This window comes from Falco peregrinus, chromosome 5 (genome assembly GCF_023634155.1).
Source record: "Falco peregrinus isolate bFalPer1 chromosome 5, bFalPer1.pri, whole genome shotgun sequence".
Lineage (NCBI taxonomy): Eukaryota > Metazoa > Chordata > Aves > Falconiformes > Falconidae > Falco > Falco peregrinus.
This window is the reverse complement of record NC_073725.1, coordinates 53,175,028-53,191,553: the sequence shown is the minus strand read 5'-3', so window position 1 is coordinate 53,191,553 and position 16,526 is coordinate 53,175,028. Positions and strand designations below refer to the sequence as shown.

Below are 16,526 nucleotides of genomic sequence, written 5' to 3'. Positions count from 1 at the left end.
GAATTACTTACTGGTTAAAGACTGTGCATTCATCTTGTTTTGGGCCTTTTCCAAGAAGATGTGCCAAATATGATAACAAGCACTGAAAGCGGGTAACAGCTAGGATCTAATAATCACAATGTGATCAGAGCAGAGAGGCTGAGGTATTAAGCACAGCAAAACAACAAGCAAAACAAAGGCTTCTACCTGAGGCAAACCTGAACCTGAAGACGAGATAACCAAAAAGCAATCTGACTTGCAAGTTTGTAACCTGCAGTAATAGAGTATGAGCCAGGAGACCAAGAAAGAAATAGACTTCTGATCTCACAGGGGCAACGTATAGAAGGGGAGAATATAATTCAGGATAGGAACATTGCACTGTATCTTAGCAAAGCTCCTCTGCAACTACATTTGAAGAGATGATCTGATAACTTCTCAAAATTGAAATGGAAGTTTACTTTTACCTTCACTGAATTTTCTACACACTGGTTTCTTTTGAGTGAGTGAACATGCAGTAGCTGTTCAAACCAATTTGCTGGAGAGCATGGTGACTTGGTGAGGAGTCAGGCAATACAGCAATCAGGAATCAGGAATTCAAAGCCCTGCCATAAGCCCCCAAAATACTGTGAAGCTCTCCAGTTTTAACACCAAGGACATTTTCAGAGCAGCAGAGAGATCTGAATTTATAGACCTGACTCTCCTGAGACTCCTGCACTAGGAACAAGCAACCCTTTGCACTCAATTCCTTACTTTTCCTCTCAGCGACAAAGTTTGTGTCTTTAGTATTTTTACATATCATTACAACACTTTGCCCCATTCCTAAGGCAGGACCTTATGTACCATTTCTCTGAACAAACACCTTTCTTTTAAGGCAGCAGGCGGTGACTGAAACCAAGAGGCAGCGACACCAACTGAGAGCACTCCTGGGGTATCAGGAGAGGCACACAGGGAAGATGTGCACGATGTCTCCTTTTGCCTGTCGCCTGACTGACTCAGCATCTTAGTTTACAAATGGCAAGCACAGCTCAAGCAGATGACTTTCAGCACACGGCCAAATACCCATGTTTTTAGCAGAACTGCTCTGGAGAGTCACAGCTTGGAGCTTTCAGGACCATGGGTTGCACACCCACAAACTAGACAATTTCAGGAATAGTATTTTTACCTGTTTAAAAAGACTGGTTAGAAATCAGACAAATTTTTGTGTGATGTGGGAGAAGCTTCTAGGAGCTTATATATCAGTGAATTATTATGCAGATCCCACAACCATTATTCAGTGAAAAACTGGCAGCGTCTACGGTGTGAACCCAAGGTTTCTGAGGGGAGAGGGGAGTTTTTCAAATTTATCAGAATGCTCTGGACATACGTGAACTTTTCCTGCCAACACTTATAATTTCATTTCCCTTTAAATAGGACTGGCAAGCTCTTTGACTAATGAAATGAACCAGAGGTATGTTACAAAAAGTTTAATAAGGAGTTCTCTGTCATTTTCCAGTTGTGTCAGCACAATGAGTCTGACTGCGTCCAGCAAGATGCATCACTCAAATACACCCAGAACTTCCACAGCTGGCTCCTCAGCACCCTCCACACCCATCAGTCCCTGGCTCCTGACTCAGCTTGCAAGGGTCTCCCTGCCACAACGGCTGATGGGTTCTGCTGTCTACCGCTCCCTTATTCTGCAGCTGCAAAAGAGGCAGCAGCAGATAAAGCAGCTCATGGCTTCTGGCTGTCATCTAAGAGCGTTTGTACTGCAGCTGTCCTCCTAGCAGTTGGAACAACAGCTGGGCACACCTATCCTTCATCCAGTTAAGGTGTAGTACATGCAGTTTGTGCCTTCAAAGTTGAGAGCAAAGATGTTTCAGAGCTCACTTTTCCTTCAGTTATAAACAAATCACTTAACTTTGTGTTATATCTGGAAGCATCATGAAGAAACTTGGATCCCATTCATTTGGAAATGAGATTTTACCCTTTTGTTCAGCTCAGAAATTAATTTTATCTTCCCTTAATCAGTGCTTCTATTTAGGGTATAATGATGTTCCAAACTTGCTATACTTTAAATATTTTTCTTATGATATTCACCAAACTAGAATTGGTACAATAAAATCTATCTGTGCCACGGAACCAGAGATTGGTGGAGGTCAGCAGGAACCTCTAGAAATCATCCAGTCCAACTCCCTGCTCAAAGCAGGGTCACCTACAGCAGATTGCTTGGGGCCATGTCCAGTGGGGTTTTGAATATCTCCAAGCCCGGTTACACCACAACCTCTCTGGACAACCTGCGCCAGTGCTTAACTGCTCTTAAGGGTGAAAAGAGTTTTTTCTTATGCTTAAATGGAATTTTCCATACTTCAGTTTGTGCCTACTGTCTCTTGTCATGTCACTGAGCACTGCTGAGAAGAGTCTGGCTCCATCTTCTTTACTTCCCCCCATCAGGCACTTACACACTTTGATGAGACCCCCCTAAGCCTTCTCTTCAGGCTGCACAACCCCAGCTCTTGCAGCCTCTCCTCACGTATCAGAGGCTCCAGTCCTTCATCTTTGTGGTCTTTTGTTGGACTCACTCCAGTACGTCCATTTCTCTCTTGTACTGGAGAGCCCAGCACTGGACCCAGCACTCCAGGTGTGCATCACAGTGCTGAGCAGAGAGGAAGGATCACCTCCCTCGACCCGCTGTCAGCATTCCTCCTAGTGCAGCACAGGGGGCTGTGGCCTTCCTTGCCATAAGAGCACCTTGCTAGCTCACATTACAAACATGACCACCAGGACTTTTTCCAGCCGGTGGGCCCGCTGCCTGTCCGAGCGGAGGCGGTTATGCTTCCCCAGGCGCAGGCCTTTGCATTTCCCTTTGTCAAACTTCACTAGGTTCTTGTTTGCCCACTCTTCCAGCCTGTCCAGATACCTCTGAGTGGCAACCACTTCTCCCAGTTTGGTATCATCTGCAGATGTGTGGAGGGTGCACTTTTTCTCACCAGCAAGGTCACTGACGAAGCTGTTAGGTCAGTATTTACCCCTAGAGTACACCACTGGAGACTGTTACCCAGCTGGATTTTGTACGGCTGATCCTAACTCTGAGCTCAACACTTCAGCCAATTTTCAGTCCACCTCACTATCCACTTATCTAAAAAGTATTTCACCAGTTTGTCAATGAGGATGTTATGAGAGATGCTGTCAAAAGCCTTACTAAAGTCAAGGCATACAACATCCACTGCTCTTCCCTCAACCTTCAAGGTAGTCATCTCATTATAGAAAGCTATTAAGTTGATCAAGCATGGATTGACCAACCTAAAAAGAGGACTTCATAAATCTATGCTGACTACTCCCAATCACCTCTTTGTCCTTCATGTATTTAAAAAATACATGAAAATTTAATGGGAAAAAAAAAAAAAGGATTATTTGCTCTACTACTTTCTCAGAGACTGAGGTGAGACTGACTGGCCTGTAGTCTCCCACATCCTACTTTGCCATTCTTGAAGACAGGAATGAATCTTGCTCTCTTCCAGTCCTCAGAAATCTCCCCTGATTGCCACAGCCTTTCAAAGAATTGAGAGTGGCCAGACAATGATGGTGGCCAATGCTGTATTCCATCATGTCCCATCGACCTCTACATGTTCAGTTTGTTCAAATGTTCCCTGTCCTGATCCTCCCTCATGAAGGGTAGGTTTTCATAGCTCAAGACTTTCCCACTGGTCTCAGGGGCCTTCAGTCCCTAACACAGATCTCACCACTAAAGACAAAAGGAAAGAAGACATTAAGTATCTTGTCACCAGGTCCCCTGACCCATTCAGCAGTGGGCCCACATTTCCCCTAGTCTTCCTTTTGCAGCTGCTGTGCCTGCAGAAGCCCTTCTTGCTGCCCTTCACATTTGTTGCCAGATTCAATTCCAGATGTACCTCGGCTTTGTAAACTCCACCCTTGCATGCTTGGACAGTGTCTCTGTATTTGTACAATGAATATTTCCCATGTGTAGCTACTACATTGAGTATACAACAACATTCTTTTTAAAAAAGCAATGAACAGAACTAACCATTTCAAATTTTCATTCCAGTTCCGTGGCCTTCAGTTTTACTTACCCGATCTATAGCGCTCATCCCGTGACCCTGAGGACCTGCGACGGTGATATCGAGAGGAAGAGGACGGAGTAACAGGAGTTCGACGTTCTTGTGGTAATGCCTGGTCCACCCCTGCATTAATCAAAAAAAACAACAAACAAACCAGCTCATTCTGATTGAATTCCAGAAGCTTATTAGTGAGGAGGAGCTCAGCCTACATTAGAAGTAGAAAATTAACATTCAGTGGCTAAACCATGTCATGTCCATAGTTACATGGTACGTGCCTCTGGTCAGCTTTTCTGGTGTGGTTATTTTCCTAGTTCTCTCCAAGACATTCGTTTTCCAGGATCATGGACTACATAAGAACAGGATACAGACAGTAAGCTTGGTGATGGATTTTTTTGTCCTAGACTGGTGACCTTTCATAAAGGAGTATTCTGGAAATATTTTAATGTGCTAATAATGGCAGACACCATTGCAATGGCTCTTGAAGCTTTCCTGCAAATTGGTTAAAAACAGTTCCTAAAAAGACTTAGCCCACGCATATTATCTAAATCCTTACGCGGTTGGGTGGTATCAGCTGGTGACAACACAATACTAACTTATGGAAACTAGACACCCTGTGGGAACTACCTTAATATCTATAGAAATTTTCAGCTACCAAGGGCCAGAAATTAAACAATAACTGCACCAAACCAGGCTGAAAACAGTAATCTGTTCCAGCAAAACAACTAAAGTAACTCAGCCTTATAATATATATATACCTGCAGCATCTCAGAATGCTGGGTCTAAACATCCAGCATTTAGGAGTCAAACCTTGTATGCATCCCTTTCTCATAGTGAATTTCCTGTTTTAAAAAAATAGGTATTTTCTTGAAGGCTCCTTAAATGACACTGTTAAAATGACTTAATTAAATGATTAATAATTAAGTATTCAAATGGATGACTAATAAATTGAAATTGGATTCAACAAAACAGAGGTTGGAAACATGTTCATATCTTTTTATTAAGACACAATGTAAAAACTCTCCACTACTATTTCTGAACTATTCAATGCCTGCTTATTGGAGAGGCATAAGACTATACATTCGTGGAAACAAGAATTTCCATGTAGAATACAGACCAAACAAAAATGCTACCTCTCAATTACGTTTCAATGGACTCTTTCAAAAGCAACTTTAAAAAATAATTAGCATTGTACACTTACTTCTTTGTGAAAACAAACTGAACTCACAATAGAGCTTCTCTCTTAAATCTCTGGACTATCAGCTATGTCCACTCTGCTTTGATTTTGTGGAGAAGTGGCTAGTCGGCTAAAAAACATACTTGGGAGTAAAATCTCACTGGTGCATAAAAGACTGAATCCATAAATTTTCTTCTACTCAGACTGTGATTAATAATTCATACTCTTAAATCAAATAAAATGTCTTCATTTAACTGCTCTGTCTCCACACTATAGTACTGTGTAATTTCACTTGCCCTCAAGCCTTTATATTCTTTAAGGCAGGAGAACCTAACTGCTGAATCATTGATATCATCAGAAGAAATACGTTCTCCTCATTTGTATATTTAGAGTTTTTCTTTCTTTATTGGGTCACTCTGAGAACCAGCAATGCAAAGTTAAAAATAAAATTAATTTTGACCAAAAATTTTCAAAGAACGTTTCGGTCTGTACGAGATGCTAATTCATCTCAGTCCCTATCCATATTGTCAGGAAGTAAATACTTTCTGGAAATGACATGCATTTTCAAAAATCCTAAAAAAAACACCACCCCAAAATCATGCACCTAAAATTGCTGCCGTGTGACAGAGGTTTTGTGAAGAAAGCAGTGTCACAACTTCCCATGGCAAATGACTTGTGCAGAGCAACGGCGTGTGGAGAACAAACAAAAATAATTGAGGTGCTGCTGCTGAAGTACAACATCATGACGATACAGGAAAAGGGGATTAAAAGCATCTTTCCAACAACAAAACCACATGCAATAGGCTTTAGAAATACTAACGGGAAATGGAATTGTGAGGAAAATCATCGGTTTCAGAGGTGCACAGCTGCGGTGGGAGACCTTTCAGGTAGACCTGAAAGCCGTTGGGCAACATGCATTCCAGTCTGTGGTGTCCTTCTGCTGGCCATGTGGCTAGGAGACACCTCAGGTGTCTCAGTCTCTTCTGCAGCTGCGGGGGCACCGCACAAAGCTCCTTTTCAAAATGTAAAAAAGGCAGTGCTTGTAAGGTAACCTCAAACACTGACCCCATCGTTGCAGAGGACAGCAGGACAGCCAGCTGGCCAGGCAGTGCTGCTGCCCAGGATGGTCCCCAACACTGCAAAGGGCTCGTCCCTCCTCTGCTTCACTACAGAGATTATGCTGCTACTTGCTCTTACTGCAGGTAACAGGAATCTCTCATCTAATCTTAAAACTGAGACACTTCAACTAGTTTACCTCCCTCCTACTTTGTATCTGTGTGTTTGTTCTTTTTAAGGAAGCCTGTTCTGACACAACAGCTAACACGGAGTTCCTGCATACAGTTTGGAAAGACACAGCCCCAGCACCCTGCACTAGCAGTCATTTAAGGCTATAGCAAACTCAAGGACAGTATCAAACACTCTGCTTTTATGAGGCCTGGGGATCATTTGATGGCTTTACTTCACACTTTCCCGTAAATATGAAAACAGCGAATAAACCTCTACCCAGGTATGAAGCAGGAGATGTGAACTTGGCTGCTGACAGCACTTGATCTACACGAGGAAGTCAGTTCGGCACTAAAACACAGAGGAAAAGCTCTCCATCAGCAATGTGTGGGGAGAGCTCTCTTTGCACTAAGTTCCTTCAAAGTGAGAAAACACAAGGCATCGCCCCGCTTCGGAGAGACAGTAAGAAACCTGGTGATAGTTCCTCACTGAAGGGGCCAAGGCAGGAATTAGCTGGCACCGCCTGGACTCAAGCCTTCGCTTCCCGTGCACCTGCTCCCTCGCACAGCACCGACAATGGTGTGAGACAAAGTACACAATAGCGAGAACCTACACCCTGCCATTCCTAAGCGATAGGTAGGAGTAAAAGCCATACAGACTAATGAATACCATGAAATCAGTGAAGTGGTGCCATAAATAGCAAAGTGGTGTTAACAGCAGAATTGTTCACCTCCATGAAGGCTCTAGCAATATAGTGCAGTAACAAGCATCCCTTTTAACAAGCATCCTTTTTTTTTTTTTTTTTCACTTCTACTTCTGAACATAACTAAACCCAAAAAATTGATAGCTTTCACAGCCAGCACATGGGGTCCATGAGTTAAGTGCTAATGCTTGTTCAAGTGCAGCTTCGCCCAGATGCATTTGTGAATCAGTGAAAGTGGTGGCATAATGGGCTTTGAGAATTCATACTTCGATCAATTCCTAAATTTAAGGAGGCAGCAGAGCAATGAAATGAATGGCTTTCATAAAAGAAAGGACAGTGTTACGCCAGTGCCCTGTCCACAGACACAATCACAGTCACTGTCAAACCGGCATCATTCTTAGTAACGCCACAGCCTACCCCAGTCTTGCAGCTAAAGCAGGACTTTAAAAAGTAAGCATAATTAGCGCTAAAGATTGACTCCTACAAGTCATGAAGAATTTTAGCAAAATATATACACCTGGAACACAGTTATTTTATACAAAAGGCTGAGAAATAGGTGCTTTATGCTCATCACGTTACACAAGCACTACCAGGTGCACTGGAGCAAACAGCCATGTTCTTAATACAAGCATTAGTTCATTTATCTAATGCTGCTAATGTGGGATTCAGCCTGCAGATCAAGACACCTATATTTAGGTGTCTACAAGAAGGTGCTTAAGCTAAGCTCCTGCTATGAAAAACAGAGACCTAGGCCAGGGCTCAGGAGTCTAAACAGTGGTGTCCAGTGTCTTTTGAGATGCTGTGCGCTAGGATACCTGGCTTGAGCAGAATGGCATATGTCCCCTTTAAGACCTCTTTTATATACGCTCGCTCTGTCCAGATGTCTCCAGTACCATAGTAAATCCTGAACAGTATTAGATACCCATCTTCAGGTAACTCCATGAGCCCAGTGAAGCCTTGAAAGCCACGCAGGTGGTCAGTGGTGGTATCTGCTTTGGAATAAGCTGAAAAGCTGTCTGGGTTTCATCAACTGAATTAACTGTGTCTCTTACCAGGTTCACAGACGGACAACTTAATGCAGATACATGAATCTACAAATCCCAATCGGCAAACTGGATTCTGCCTTGACTGTATTTAGCTAAAAATGTAAAAGCCTCCGTAAAGCTATTTAAGCAATACCACAGCAAGCTCTATAGTTGTATTTTTAAGTGCATGGAAAGCACAAAACTGTCAGCTGGAAGCAGGCTCCACCTCCTTTTTTTCTTTTTTTTTTTTTTTTTCCCTTCACCTCTTTGTTCCCCCTTTATTACTTCTTCTTGTAGCTAAATTGCAGTGCTCTGTGCTGATAACTGGCAATAGCTGCATTGCCCTCTCCAACAGAGGACAATCGTTCCCTTAATGACAGCTGACAAGTTGCTTTTGATGTGTCTCTTATTCCTATGTTTGTGTCAAATTTTTCAATCTAAAAATACTTAAAAGCTGAAACATCTAATTGACGAGAAATAGAAGACATTCTTAGACACTGGTTACATCTATTGTTCTAAAACTATCTTATGAAGTGTGTGCCCCCAGGAGAGAGCTGTAGGGTAAATCCAGCAGCTCCAGGACTAGTGGGAAGGAAGGCAAACAGTGTTTGAGTGCACTTTTAAGAAACAGTATTTACCTTCCTTTCGAAGTTATTTCCTGAGCTTCTATGCAATGGCTGGTGGCTCAGCTTTTAAAAGCAAAGTCAGGTGATAACATACTGTATTTTGTAAACAGGATAAATGTCACACCATCCCCACGGAACTTTCATTTCACTCTTCCCATCAAATGTGTATCTAAGTAATGAATTTAATGGATAAGCCAAAGGAGATTTAAAATGTGATACTCCTACCCAAAGATATCCAGGAAAGTAGAGCCACTTTATGCCAGACAAATCTGAGGAAAATGGAATTTCTGATTAGATATGTTTAATTAACCACCTTTTCTTCACAGGTGTGCTTTCACACTTCCTCCTGCACTTGGGTCTGATTTCAAACAATGCACATACTTCAAACTGATCTTCTTCTTTGCTGATTACAATCTCGATCTTGCCTTCCAGCATTTCCTTACAAGCTTTAGCTATCTTGGGCTTCTTTTTTCTCTCCATTATCTCAGTGATGGCGGAGATCACATTACAGCTCCAGTTCACATGCAATGTTTGATTTCCATTTTTATCTAGATAGTCCCACAGCTTCAGTGTACCATTTGAAGATTCTTTTAAAAGAGTATGTAGGAAAAGGCTACCTACCCCCATAGCACATTCACCAATGTGTTGGTCAACTTACACTGCAGAGAAATTTGGGCAGTACTGTGAATTCCAGCAGTTTCTCATTTTGACAGCAGGACCCAGTTCTTCACATGCCTCCACTGGCTTCACCTCCTCTGCTCCATCACAGGCAAGCTTTATTCCAAGGTATATTTCCTTTCTACCCTCTACCACTCACCTCTGACTGAGCCATCTTTTCTCACCCCTTTGCCAGATTTTTAGAATGACATCTTCATGTTTCCTCCTATGCCCTTATGTTTCACAGATGGTCTCCATGAACATCAACAGATATTTCATAGAAATTCTTCAAATCCTTTGAAAAACACCCCGACTCCAATGTGTGTTAAAAATATCCTCTCCCAAAAAAAAAATCACGCCGAGTGCTGAAACCACTACCTACATTACAAACTGATTTCATTGTGTACTCATTTCTTTCTTTACACCTGTTTTTTTGCCTTACTATTAGGGTGTAAAGTCTTTGAGGGAAGGTATTTTTTGCTGTGTTTGAACAAGATTTAATATTTTGAGGTTTTACAGCAGGATAGGAAACAGAGGTGCCATCATAAAACAAAGAATGCATAAAACTGGGCTCTCAGTCAGCATGGCAAAAGCAAAGATGTAACCATCATACTTTAAGTGATGGCATCAAGGGGTAGTTTCTCAGATGCTTTCAGAACCTAGGCTCTGCAAGGCATCCACCAATTCAAACCAAAACTCTTTTTTTAAAAATAAGACTTACTAAGCATTCGTCCATGTGCCATAGTTTCTCATCTGCGAAACATCTGTCACACTGTCTTCAGAAATGTGTCCATGAGTTGTGCGATGCATATGCCTTCCACAGAGACCCATGTTCTCAACAACACATATATGCTTTGAAATGCCCCATCGTGGTTATCCCTTGATAAGATCTTTAAGAATTAGGAAACCAGATGTGATAGGAATACTCAGTATTATTAATAAAGTGAATACATGAGGGGGTTTTTTCAATTCCAGAATCAAGCTTTGTTTAAACATTTCCTTGCAAACTTTGCAATCCAAATAATGTTGCAATCCAAATGATGTCTGTGGAAGAGAAAATGAAATTGTAATCACCAGGTTTACTTTGACTGCCCAAAGGGCTAGCAGCAGGAACAGCTGAAAGCAAATGTATGCACGCATACACACAGAAAAGTATGCAAATGTATGCACACATTACATATATATAAATATATGTGTCTTGTTAATAGCAGAGGTTATGAAAATCGGCTCCTGCAATTCTACAGAAAATTACTTCTTCATACGGTAAAGGGATCTTCTGTGCAAATGTATTATCTTCTCTGCACTGCATAGCCTGAAATCTCCCCGTGCTTGTGCTGTCGGGGCTCCAGCAGCAGGAGATGCAGTGATCTGTCTCTAGGCCTGTGAAAGCAGCAGCAGGTGCCTTTTAAACACTGCGTCTCACAGGTTTATTAGCCATAATAAATAAAGCACTGGTGACTGGTCTACATGGTTACACTACAAATAGAGCTACACTGGTGGTACCAATGATGGGAAATTACAGAAAGTAATCTAGTGTAGACACAGCACTTGATTAAGAGAGAATGAACCTCCCATGTCTAAGCTGTTAGAAGCAAAGCTTAATTGATAACAACATTGTCTCTGTTCTGTGATTATTCAATCACATTTCCTGGCAAAAGTCTGGAAGCAAACTGGGCAAAAACACAGCTTATGGGGGATGCAGGTAATTTAGTTATTTTTTCATCTAGGGAGGGTTTCTCTTAACAGTGTGCATGCAGCTGTCCACATGTTATCTTACCCAGAGCTGACTGATCTAATCAAGACAATCTTCAGAAAGATATTTGCAAATAAAAGCCCGTTTAAGTGGTTATTCTTGCAGCTCTTGGCTGTCATGGCTCCTCTACAGAGGCAGTAAGAGAAAGGTCACAGCACAAGAGAGAGTGGGATACATGTGCAGATATAAAGTCCAGAATCACTATTATTTTTAAATATCTGACATACAAGCAAACTGAGAAAAGAAAACCTACTCGGCACACAGAACATCTCCAACTACAAACTGAGATCCTGAGAAGGCATTCTGAGGAAACAAAGCTGTACCTTTGTCTCCCTAAGTTAAAGCAGGTGGGGATTTAATGAGAAAGAAAAAGGGGGCTCCCCTTATCCTTTCTCCCATTAACACTGCCAAACACGGCATATCCGTTCCGGATTTCTGGATGTTCAACAGCCTGAACGGAACAGTACAAATGTCCTTTGCATATGTGCAGTCTGTGCAGCATCTGGATGTGACAGGCCTATTGTGCATTCACTGCAGAGTCAACCTGCAGATGTGCAGCCGATCCAGCATGTCCCCTGTGTGTCACACTTGCTGCACGTTTGCTGTACTCTCTGGGATTGTCCTGTCCAAAACAGGGAGCCTACGAGTGAACTCACATCACCTGGCAGAGTATCAGCCGCATCGTTGCCCAGCTTCACCTTTCATTAACCCCATTACTGAAAAGTAACAGCTCTCCCTTTCTAAAATGACAGCATCCCAGTGAGCACAACAAAATGACCATGTATGTATGCACGTTTATATACATATATAGCCAACCCTTCTACTGCCTACATTTAGCACTTAAGTGATTTTATATCATTAATTCTGTTAAACCTGAAATTGCAATTTAATCATTCCCATTTTGCAAAAATCTTAGGCAGAGGAAGTTAATCATGTCAGATTGAGAGAACCTGACTTAGAGCCAGTCCCGTGTAAGAGGAGAAATACAAACACCACAGTCAGAATCCAATACAGATCTCTCCCATAGTATTACATCAAATTGGTTTGAAAATGAGTGGGGAAGGTTTCTCAAAGGGAACATCTTTTTACAGGTATGTCTTGTCCTGACAGAACTGCAGATCTTATCTTCCCTCTAGCCATTTCTTATACCATGTCTGGACTGCCTTGTGGGAGCGTGGATAAGCACACAGGCAAGAGTGTGATATCGTCCATGTGTCAACATGGCTGGCAAGAGAAAATCTGATGTCTTGAGGGGCTGTGAATCCTCTGCAGCCTTGCTACAAACCCAGGGAGTAGGAGCAGGCTGCTGGCCACCAGCCTCTGGCCACCCCCAGCAGGCAGGACGGGTATCTGCTGAGGGGCACAGCTATGCAGGCAGGGCTGGGCTCACGCCTTGCCAGTCCACACTGCAGACACGTGGCCCTGCGGAATGTTCTTGCTCCAGCCTGCTCTACCATCCTGATGCTTGTTTCTAAAAGTCAGCCTGCTTCAGAATGGTTTGGATGTGAATGGAGCTCAGGCAGGAATCTCTACTTGAAAATAGCATGGAATTAGGGGTGCTTAGTTTTATAGCTTCCTCCAGATTCTGGTAGGCTCGGATCTGTCCAGAGCCCTGTAAAAAGGCAGTGCCAAAAAGGGAATTAGAAACACATGCCTTCCTCTGTTTTGCCAGTTATTGTTTGAAACCTCCTCTGACGCATCCACTGTATGGAAGCTAGAGAGATGTTAACATTCAAATGACAGTAAGAAGGACCGTTCCTTCTCCCCTCCCATCACTGCACTCCTGGGCACACAGAATTCGGTAACGGCCTTCCAGATGTTCTCCTTGGGTTGTCCTGATTTGTCCCTGGCAGCTCCTGGTCTATCATATTGATGTAGGTGTCTACCAGAGGCTTCCAGATGAGGCACGGTTACAGACAGATATGGACTGGAAAAGATACATTCATTGTGCTCACCAAACCGAAAATAAAAGAGAGGCCGGTTTCCTGCTGTGCTGGCTGCTCTCTCTCTAGCGGCCGCTTCCCGGATGTCACAGACACCAATGTTGGCAGTGCGGAGCACTCTTCTGGCAGCTCCTTCACTGTGTTGCAGTCTACACCGTACCGCGGCAGCTCCATTCGCTGCTGTAACAAGTTGAAAAAAACTAATTAATTCAAGTTTAGTTTTTTTACATTTGTTACAGCAACGAATGGAGCTGCTGCCCCCATGCAGTAGAGCACACACGCACACGCACACACAGACACCACAGGACACTCACGGAGCCAATGCGGGTCAATGTTCCACTCTGCCAACATGGGCGTTAGTAATGTTAGCAAAGGTGCAGCGAGGGCTGGATGTCCCAACAGAGGGGAACTGCCTTTGGATTTCCTTTAGTTTGTTGAACACCATCACAGAATGCAAATCCCTGCCCTTCCCCAACGCCTCCAATCCCAGCAAAAGCACAGTGTCCATTTCCGTACCGTTTTAAAATACCTCCAAAACATCTACTCCCTTTTAACAGCAAGATCCAAGACCAGCAGAGCTTATAAATTCTTGCAGTTCCCCAGCAAAACAAATTACAACAAAAGTCCAAATGAATAATTGGTCATGTATGTGGTTGTTCAGATATCAACAGAGGCTTACAAAAGGCAGCATCTGTTTTGTTATCCTGTTTGTTCTTGGAAAGGATTCACCTCCCCCAACCCCATGAGCAGGGACCTCAAGCCATTCAGATCAGTAAAGACTTAGAAGGAGAATATCAAATTGAACTGTTTCAAGTTCTGTCCAAAAGGTAACACAACAAAACAAACAAAAAGTACAAAGACAGCAAAGACCCAAGCACAAATAATATCAGTTTCTGGAGGAAAACACTTCAATACAGAAGAAGCAGTGTCTTCCACTATAATAAAATAATTAATTTAGCCATCAGCTAAATGATTGAGCTTGATGTTTGTACAAGAAAACAGTGGACAATATTTCAGTACTTTTCCTCTTCATCCTATTATAATCTTCCTTCACTCATCCATATCCCACATTATTAGTGCAGGATTTTCTGGGAAGTGGCAGAGCAGAAAATGTTCACTTCGTCCTATCTTTAAAACAGACCTAAACCAGCTGCATCTTCAATCATGACCTCTTCAAATTACTGAATGGACCCCACTATCGGACTGAGTTACAGAGATGCCTCTGCTTCTCTTTACACCGGAGAACTTTAATATCACTACAGAGACCTTGAAAGATAAACCTCAGAGGGTTCTTCACCTTCTTCCTTTCATCATTACATGCATGATGAATCCTCAGCAGTTTCAGCCATGGAAACAGCTTGACCAGAAGACTATGAGCTTTCTGGGGAAAAAGCTGTATTTTCTTGTGTGAAGGAAAAAAAGGCACAACTGATAGTATAAACAAATACCAGCACCAACTGCACCGCTGTGTTGAGAATTACTGTGAGGCAACAGTCACTCCATAACTCAGTAAACCTAAGTAGGTCTCATGAGAACATACTGTGAAAATATTGTATGTCTGATAGTCTGGTCAGACCAAAAAACACCCAGAAATTTAATAACGGCACCTCTGGTATTCTAATTCTATTGATTTGATTTGTTTCATTCTCTAGTGGCTCCCAATGGTTAGGAAATGTCACAGACACCCTCAAATCAGGCTGTATCACTTCAGAAAACAGATGTGTCTGTAACACTGATCTCTTTTGTGGAGTTCCCACCAGCGGAGCAGACCAAGTGAAATCCAAAGGCACAAAAATACCATTCTGCTATGGAGCTAGCTAATATATGTACACCTGCAGAAGAGAGAACAAGGCAGTGCCTCCACACATGAGCAGTTTAAATAGAAAACCATCAACTCCACCCTAAAAGCATGATTTTGTAAAAGGAGGAGGAAACTGGTTCCCAGGCCTGCAACAAAAACGGGACTCAGAGGAAAACTGAGGCCAACACCAATACCTGCAAATACATATTCAACTACACGATCCAGTACCTCAGAAGAGTGAAAGAACTCTGAAAAGTTCTTATAAATATTTATGAAAAAATTTCAATGAAGCGATACATTATTAAACTCCGTTTGAAGATATTTTTATACCTTTTGGCCGAGTGCATGCAACCCATCCCTCAACACTGAGACCAAGTACGTATAAAGGATTGGTTGCCCACATGTTACGGGACAAGCTGAACTCTAGGGATGCTGCTGGTCTCTCTAGCATCTTCAGAAGGCAGACCTGGACAGAAAACCCAGAGATGTTGGAAGGTATCAAGCTCTGAAGTTCTCTTCCACTCTTGTGTATGCCTCTGTTCAGAAAGCTTTACTTGGCTGAGGTCTTAATGAGTTAGGACATTATGTTTTCACCTGTATTTTTGGACTGCTTCTAACAAACAATGCCTCTCTAACAAGCCTTGGCTGACTTTATTATCCAGACATGACTGCCAAACCCACAGCAACGTATGTAAAAAATGTACGCACACATCAAAGCAGACATATATATATATAAATACACATAAAATGGATGGAATAAGCTTTTTCTGCATAAAATAGCTTTGTTTCTGCCACATATATTTCTTCAGAGATGCAGATTTTTATAGTGGCAACTATCAGTACACTTGACATCTTCATATATTGAAAGCATAGATACACGTACCGGGAGGCTGTGGCAGGTAGGCCCCAATTAATTTTGATCTCTTCTTTTCATATCCCTTCTGTGTGATGTCACCTGCCAAGAAAAGAAAATGAAAATCAATAAGACGTGGATAAAAACAGTATCTAGCTGTTTAATGGCAGCACCATCAGCTTAGCCACCACTGCACTGTTTGTCTGTCTTGACAATTATAATGAACAAATGAAAAGCACAATATGATAATTCCTCCCAGAAAGAACTCATCTACGCCAGAGCCATTCTGACAAGTAAATACCCAGTCTTGATTAATTCCAGCACTGGAGTCCAGTGGCACAGAGTTTTAAAACCATTTTGATATGCTGTTACACAAGCTTTCAAAAGCTACAATGACCTTCATTAGGTTAATAAACAATGGATTACACAGAGTGCGGGGGCCTGTGGTGGCTGGCAAAACACATCACTGATTAGCATTTTCTATCATTAATGGGATTTTTCTAATAAAGCATGTAAGGCACAAAAGACTTGAAACTGCTGCTATATCATTTCTGCAATATAAATGTTTTAGCCGATTTCTAAACAGTACTGAGAGGAACAAAACCAAACCAAAACAAATCTATCACAGATCTGCTAGAAAATAGTACCATACAGACTCTTTGTCTGACTTTGCAATTAGATCTCCAAAAAAATTTTGGAGACAAATGTCTGAATTTCTTAAGTTCAATAATAC

General features: G+C 42.2%; 1 protein-coding gene across 4 annotated transcripts in view; it reads right to left on the bottom strand.

The window, feature by feature from the left end:
- Positions 1-16,526, bottom strand: part of DIP2C (disco interacting protein 2 homolog C) — a 325,075-nt gene that overhangs the window by 132,396 nt on the left and 176,153 nt on the right. For 2 of the 4 annotated variants that reach the window (XM_055805709.1, XM_055805710.1), the window contains exons 2-4: positions 15,824-15,895; positions 13,152-13,319; positions 4,047-4,157 (exon numbers count right to left, since the gene is read on the bottom strand). In XM_055805709.1, the coding sequence (XP_055661684.1) occupies positions 4,047-4,157; positions 13,152-13,319; positions 15,824-15,895 (351 nt within the window). The remainder of the gene's footprint in view (positions 1-4,046; positions 4,158-13,151; positions 13,320-15,823; positions 15,896-16,526) is intronic. The other 2 variants (XM_055805712.1, XM_055805713.1) reach the window with 1 other exon arrangement.